General features: G+C 55.1%; 1 protein-coding gene across 1 annotated transcript in view; it reads left to right on the plus strand.

Annotated features, from left to right (window-relative positions):
• MGAT5B (mannosyl (alpha-1,6-)-glycoprotein beta-1,6-N-acetyl-glucosaminyltransferase, isozyme B) overlaps nucleotides 1-7,690 on the plus strand; it is a 63,241-nt gene that overhangs the window by 50,031 nt on the left and 5,520 nt on the right. Inside the window, exons 11-13 of the mRNA XM_023531629.1 lie at nucleotides 3,246-3,401; nucleotides 4,460-4,606; nucleotides 4,757-4,947. Coding sequence (XP_023387397.1) covers nucleotides 3,246-3,401; nucleotides 4,460-4,606; nucleotides 4,757-4,947 — 494 coding nt within the window. The remainder of the gene's footprint in view (nucleotides 1-3,245; nucleotides 3,402-4,459; nucleotides 4,607-4,756; nucleotides 4,948-7,690) is intronic.

A 7,690-nucleotide genomic window follows, 5' to 3' on the forward strand; every position in this document is an offset into this window, starting at 1 on the left:
TATTTCCTTGACTCTATTCAGCCTATTTACCTTGAAGTCTGTGTCTGGTAACTAACTCCGGCTTCTAGATCTCCTGTGGGTCTGTGTTTATTGTCTGGCTTTTGTCATCTCCTCCTCCTCATCTCCAGGCCACCGGTGATCTGCTTTCTGTCGCTTTAGATTTGTTTTCATTTTCCATAATTTTCTATAAACGAAGTTATGTAGACTCGTTTTGTGTGGATTTTCTCACCGAGCATAATTATGTTGAGATTCATCCATAGCGTTGCATGTATTAATAATTTATTCCTTTTTAATAGCTGAGTAATATCCTATTAGGTGGTCTTACCGCACTCTATTTATCCGCTCAACTATTAATGGGCATTTGGGTGGTTTTGAGTATTTGGCTTTTACAAATAAAGCTGCTATGAACATTCGTGTTCTAATCTTTGAACGGAAGTTTGCTTTTATTCCTCTTGATAATACCTAGAAGTGAAGCGGCTGGGTTATATTGTAAAACTATTTGACGCTTTAACTTTTTTAACAAACGCGGTTGTGTTATTTTACAATCCTGCCAGCAACGTCTGAGAGTTCCAACTCCTTTACGAATTCATCAATATTTGGTCTGATCAGTCTTCTTAACGTTAGCCGTTTTAACAGGTGTGCAATATCTTCTGTGGTTTTAATTTGTAATCCCCTGATGACTAATGATGTCGAAGATATTTCTGTGTGCTTATTTGTCTTCCATATGTCTTTTTTTAGTGAAGCGTCTTTTCAAAAATTTTGCCTGTTTGAAAAATTGTGTCAATTATTTTCTTATTATGGAGTTGTTAGAGTTCTTTACATCTGCTTGGCAAATATCTTCTCCTAGTCAGTGGCTTTATCTTTCTCTCAACAGCATCTTTCAAAGAGCAAAAGTTCTTCATTTTAATGAAGTTCAATGTTTTCTTTTATGGATTGTGCTTTTGACATTATATCTAAGAAATCTTTGTCTAACCCAAGGTCACAAGGATTTTTTCCTGTTTTTTTTTTCTATAAGTTTTATAGTTTTAGGTTTTACATTTAAGTGTATGATCCATTTTGAATTAATTTTTATATATGATATGAAGTATGGATTGAAGTTCTATTTCTTTTTTTGCATCTAGGTATCCAACGTTCTATGACCATTTGTTTAAAAGACTATTCTTTTCCCACTGATATATCATTGTACCTTTGTCAAAAATCAATTGATCGTACCTATGTGGGTCTATTTCTGTTTGGTTCTGGACTCAGTTTGGTTCCATTGATCTATCTTGAAGTCACTATCACACCATCTCGAAATCAGGTAATATAATTCCGCTCACTTCTTGTTTTTCAAAGTGGTTTTGTATATTCTAGGTCCTTCCCATTTTTAAATGAGTTTTAGAGTCAGCTTGTCAATTTCTACAAAAGGGCCTGCTGGGGTCTCGACTGGGATTTCATTGGTTCCTTTTTTATTTTTATTTTTTGGAGTTCTGGAAAATGAATACGGATAATTGTAGAAATCATTTGAGGTCAAGGATGGTGCTCTTTTCTTCCAGAGAGGACTTACTTCTACTCTTGGCTTTCGGCTGGGGGCTCTAGCAAGCCCGGATCACTTTAATCCATGACGGTGACTGAGCTGATTTAAAACAGTTCAGCCCCCGAAGGCCCTAGTTCTGGTCCAGCGTCTCTTTCAGGTGTAATTCCTCAGTTCCAACCCAATGTATGGGATTCATCAGGCTTCCCTCGCCTCTGCAGGGAACTCTGCCTTTTGTCCACCAGCTCTGCAAGGCGACCAAAAGCTCTGCTTTGTCACCTAGATGCTGCCCCTGGAATCTGCAGGTGCCCCGCCAGGGGGAAAGCCGACCCCATGCTGGCCTCAGCAATCTCTCTTTCTTCTCCTCCTGGATCTTGGCCTTGCAATTCTTCATTCTCTGTTAGAATGTCATGGCCTTCACAGGTGTTTCCACATAGCCCCATACTTCTGGGTTATTCTCAGAAGCAGGGCTGGTCTTTGTTACGCAGTGTGCTGTTACCCAAAGTGGAAGGCCTCCTTATGACAAATTTCCAGTTTAAGTTTCAAAATGTGAATTGTTCATTGTGTTGATGTACATCGATAACATTCTTCAAAGCTCCTTGCTATCTGACCTCATGGCTGGCCAGCAGGCTGTGGGAGGACCATGGGTTCTTTCTCTCTGACCCATTGGCCTTCTGGGAACCAGCCTTTCCTGAAAAGAGCCCCCTCCCCTGTCCCCATCCTTGTCCATGATCTCGAAGCTACTTTCCACCCTGCTTGTCCTTTCCTCTCTTCTCAAAAAATCCCGAGAAGCAGTAAATCTCATGCTTATACCTACTGAGGTTCCATACTGACCACAACTCCCAGCTCAGGGCCCTGGCCCTGGGGTCAGATGGGTGCCCAGAGGCCGAGGTGCCCTCTGTTTATCTATGCTCTGCCTCCCTTTGTCCCCTTCCCCTGCAGACTGGGTCCGTGTCCGTGTCCAGCCCCTTTGGGTTGAGGGGAAGGGGAACCTGGATTTAGGACTCTCGGGTCTGCAGGGGCTGACCCTTTGCTAGTCTGTAGGTTTTTCACTCACAGGTGAAAAACTTGTCCTCCATGAGAACAAGTACTCTGTCTGGAGCCTGCTGTGCTCCCAGCACTGAGCTCAGTGCCACTACTTAGCAGGTGCTCACTAAATATGTGTTGCATGGATAGATGGGTGGTGGGGTGGATGGATGGATGGATGAACGCTGTATGCGTGCATGGATAGTAGATGGGAGGAGGAGGGAGGAACGGATGAACAGGATGGGTGGGTGGGTACGTGGGTGGAGGGAGAGAAGCAGAGATAGTTGGACGGAGGGTAGATGGAGAGATACATGGATGGATAGATAAATGGGCAGAGGGAAGGATGAAGGGATGGGTGGATGAGGGATGGATAGACGGGCTCCAGAGAGTTCCACAACTCCAAGGTCCTTGGAGGTCACCAGGGATTCAGGGGAGGCCAAGCAGCTTCACCTAGATGCACTCGAATGTTGGTCCCCAGAGAATTTCTTTGGAAAGAAAACAGTTCCACAGCTAAAAATAGACTCGAAGCCTCAGCGAACAGACTCGACGAAGAAACTGAGGATCGGAGAGGAGAGGACCTTTCCCGGGGTCACACAGCTGGTTGACGGCCCCACGTCCTCTGAGCCCCAGTCCAGGGGTCTTCCCCCTGCCGGCCTGGCCTTCCGTGGCGGGGGCGGGGCTCCCACCTGTCTCTGTCCCCTTCCAGGGGAAGGAGAAGTCGCTGGGCATCCTGAGCAAGTACATGGAGATCCACGGCACCGTGTACTATGAGAGCCAGCGGCCGCCCGAGGTCCCCGCCTTCGTGAAGAACCACGGCCTCTTGCCACAGCCCGAGTTCCAGCAGCTGCTGCGCAAGGCCAAAGTGAGCCCCCCACGCGCTCCTCGGCCCAGCCCGCCGCAGACACCGAGGGGCACCCCACGCGCCTGTCTTGCCCCGTGTCATCGCTCATGACGCCTTCCGTGTGCGGACAGGCCCCAGCTTGCTCCGCTGCCCTGAGCCTCAGGTCCAGGCCTTCCGGCGGCTGGCCAGAGCTGGGGACAGAAACGGGGTGTGCACCAAGCCGGGGGGGGTGCCCCACAGTGAAAGGCTCAGTGATGGGGGAGAGGTTGGGCCACCCGCATACCCCGGCCCAGTGGACTCCGGTCAGGCCTAGTTTCCAGAGCCAGTGAGGGGGTGACAGGCTGGGGATGGCGGGGGTGCTCCTAGCTGGAGTCCCGTGGGGCCGTCAGTTCTGAGTAATTGCTTCTGGAAGTCCCTGAGTTGTGTCCCTGGAGTGGCGGCTGGCACAGTGGGCAGGACCCCAAAGTGTCAGCTGAGGCTGGAGAGTGTCCGGCCAGCTTCCAGGTCCTTCCCTGACCTCACCAGAGCTTCCTTCCTCAGGCTCGGATGTGTGTGTGTGCGTGCGTGCATGTGCACGTGAGTGCGCGTGAGTGTGTCGGGGTGGAGAGAGGGTACCTTTGTGCAGTGAACAACCTGAATACCCTTACACGGCAACCCAGCCTTCGGAATCGCTTATCAGGTGCCTTCCGGGGGGCCGGCCCTGGGGGCACTCCTAGCACAAGCGGGGTGCTGAGTGAATGCTTTCAGGATGAGTGAGTAAAGGTCCTTCGAGGTCAGCTGCAGGTGTGGGTCTGAAGCCTTCTGAACTCGAGACCCTCGCTGTTTCTCCTCCCCGCAGCATCTTAGCCTGTCAGAGCAGGAAGAGGCCATTGATATTGCCTAATGGGACCCCCTTGTTCCCCAAGCGGGAAAACCGGCCTAGAGAGGGAAGTGCCTGCCACACGCACGGCTGGTCCAGGCCGTCTTTACTGCCCCGCTGTCTCCTGTGAAGGAAGGTCCCAACCCCAGCCTTGCTCCTGGCCTCGCAAGGCTCCTGGGCTGTGGCGCCTGCCCTGACCTGTGTCACCTGGCCTCTTTAGCTCTTCATCGGGTTCGGCTTCCCCTATGAGGGTCCCGCCCCGCTGGAGGCCATCGCCAACGGCTGCGTCTTCCTGCAGTCCCGCTTCAGCCCACCCCACAGCTCCCTCAACCACGAGTTCTTCCGGGGCAAGCCCACCTCCAGAGAGGTGAGTGGGAAGGGTCTGAGGTGGGGACCCCTGCAGCTCCTGGGAGAGGGAGACTGAGGTGTGGTGTGAAGGGAAAGGTGGGCCACATGGGTTGGGGGGTGGGGCCTGGGAGGTCAAAGGAGGAGCTGCCAGAACCCCTGCCCCGGCCAGGTGTTCTCTCAGCACCCCTACGCAGAGAACTTCATCGGCAAGCCCCACGTGTGGACCGTGGACTACAACAACTCCGACGAGTTCGAAGCGGCCATCAAGGCCATCATGAGAACCCAGGTGAGATCTGGACCCAGCCAGGACTGCCCCAGCCCCAGAACATGCCGCGGACCTCTGCCATTTTTAGAAAAGATGCCCCTCTCGGTGACTTCAGACCCACAGGCCCCGGGCTGGCAGATCTGACAGCCTCGCAGACGTGGGGAGACGTGGGGGAGGGGGTCCCTTTGTGCAGTGAGCAACCTGTACAACCCTACCTGGCAGCCCTGGATCCGGCATTGGCACAGAGCGGAGCGCCTGGGGGCGGGGACGGGGGCGGGGCAAGCCCTCCGAGCACTCCCGGCCCAAGTTAGGCAGTGAGTAAGCGTTCGGGATGAACCTGGCCGTCGCTGCGGTCTGTGGCTCTTTAGCCGCACACCTCAAACTCTCACGTGCAGAAAGATTCGGCAAGTCCTGCCTTTCCAAGGAGGTCTGGGGGTGGCGCCAGGGGTGCCCACCTGGGAGACGCCCTCTGAGCAGCACGGGGCTAGAACGTTCCGGGCGTGCGTTGGTGTGTGTGAGCGCACGTGCGCGGGTGGGGGTGAGCGTGAGGAGGGGCTCGTGAAGTCGCACACCCCCGTGCTCTTCTGGTCCCTTCGTTCCGGGAGGGGGCCAGGCCGTGCGAACAGCCCCCTGCACGCCACGGTCCCCGCGGCCCCACTCCTGGCTGTAGCTCAGACGCCAGGACGAGCGGAATAGGCTCCGCCGCCCAGCGTCCCCGTCCCCTTCACGGCACCGTGTCCCTGGAGCGCTGCTTGCGATGAGCTCGTGGGTCTAGGGGCAGAATCAGAGATCATGAGACTTGGGGGGTCGGAGGCCACTGCAAGCGAGTGACATGATGGACAGGTTCTTTCTGCAGGGGACGGCCCCGCCCGGGGAGGACACACAGCGGCTGGCGCGTCTGCCTCCTCTGGGATGTGGGGGCACTGCTAGGCTCAAGGGGGTGGACCCCCGCCCCACAGGGTCGTGAGGCCTGAGCTTTGGGCCCAGAGCCCTGCCCGGCTGTCCTGGCCTGGGACAAGGACAGGGTTGCAGTTTTTAATGCCCTCCCCTGCACTCGGACCCGCGGCCTTTGTCCATCCCCTTAGCAAACGGCCTCCAAATCCCTTACCTACCCCACCCCCTCCAGCATCCTTCCCACCTTCCGTCTCTTTGTGTTTCTCTGGTGACAGTGCCAAGAAGGACACTGCCCACACCCATCTTTGGTTGTACAGATAGGGCCAGGTTGACCTACAAAGTGGCTGAACGAGACCCTGTACCAGCTGCAGGGGAGGGGAAGAGAACCCCCGGCTTGGGCTTAAGCAGATCTCCCGTGCTGTTAGTTGCTCCAGGTCCCGGATGGTCTTAGATTGGGTCCCTCTACAAGTGACCTGGAGGCAGGACTTGAGCACGAGTAGTTTATTTGGGAGGTGAACCAGGAAGGCAGGTCCTGGAGCGACAGACTGAGACAGGGCGTGTCATCGAGCAGGTCACCTTGGCTCAGCCCCGGTGCCAGCCGTGCCCTCTGAGAGGCAGGTATGTCGGGGAGCAGGAAACCGAGGCACTTACCTGCCAGCTCCATCCACCAGCACTCCCGCCTGCCCCTTCCGAGCTGAGCCAGCGAGAGCTGGCTGCACGTGGGGCTGCTCCAGGGAGCCTGGGTGAGGAAGGAAGGCTCTGGTTTCGTGTGTGTTTTGGTTTTTCACTCCTCAGTAGGTACCTTCTGTCTCAGGATCCCCATTTCGCAATCCTCCAGGGCTTCTATCTCAGGGGGCGGGGGCAGGGGCAGGGGTGCGAGGGGACCGGAAAGGCTCTGTCCACCCCTGGGCTCAGGTCTGGCCCGACCTCCTAGACAGATTGTTAAGCTCAGTGAGTAGTGTACCCAGCCCTGTGGCGAGCCTGTTCTGGTCCTCAGGAAAACTGGGGGGTTGGGGAAGGGCGGGGGGAGTAAATGTGCCCACCCACCCAAGCGTCACTGCTGGCTGGACGCTGGACACACAAGAAATTGGTAACGCCGGCTGCTCTGGGGGAGGGGCTGGGTGTCGGGCTGGGAGGAAAGCTTCCTTTTACTGTTTTTCCTTTTAATTTTTTTTTTACATGAACATCTGTTTAATTTTGTTAATTAGTCAATTTAAAAATTACAGTAACCAAAGAGTCAAGGAGCTAAGGTATGATGAATCCGCCAAGCTGAGACTGGCAGCTGGGCCCAGAACGCGTCGGGGGCCCCTCTGCTCTCAACCCCGCCCTCGGAAAGGTCACCCCCTGACCTGAGAATCACCTGGGGAGATTGATTCCCAGCCGCCCGGGGCGGGAGGGGGGGGCCGGGGGGGGGGCGGCGGGCCTGGGAGTGCGCATTTTAAACGTGCAGCCTGGGAAATTCCCGGAATCCTATTTTAGAAAGCTGACGTAAGGACGGCTGGCAGCGGCTGAGAGAGCCAATGACGGTCACCATCAGGGGACGGAGCTTGTACTGCGAGCCTGGGGCGGGGGATAGGAGGAGGGGAGAGGGACCCACGGCACGCAGCCCCGCTGTCCCCCAGCTCCGCGAGGGGCCCTTTCCATCACCTTTCGGCCTCGGTGGGCTTGCGCCTGGGCACCTCTCCGTCCAGGCACGGGGAGAGGAGGGTGCTGGCGCTTGACGGCCGCTCGTGATCACGGGCCATTATCGTAGGACCGGCACCTGTCGCTGTCGAGACTGATTACTGCGCACACCTGTGATTAGACCTAATGGGCGCAATTTCAAGGTGGGCTGGCTCCTCTGGCGGGAGGTTCACCGCAGGCGGGACGCGGCTGGCTGAGACCGCTCCTGTCACACAGGGGCCTTTGAGTTACCGTGTGACAGGGGCTTCGAACCATGGGGGG

The sequence above is a fragment of the Pteropus vampyrus genome, unplaced genomic scaffold, assembly GCF_000151845.1.
Source record: "Pteropus vampyrus isolate Shadow unplaced genomic scaffold, Pvam_2.0 Scaffold72, whole genome shotgun sequence".
Lineage (NCBI taxonomy): Eukaryota > Metazoa > Chordata > Mammalia > Chiroptera > Pteropodidae > Pteropus > Pteropus vampyrus.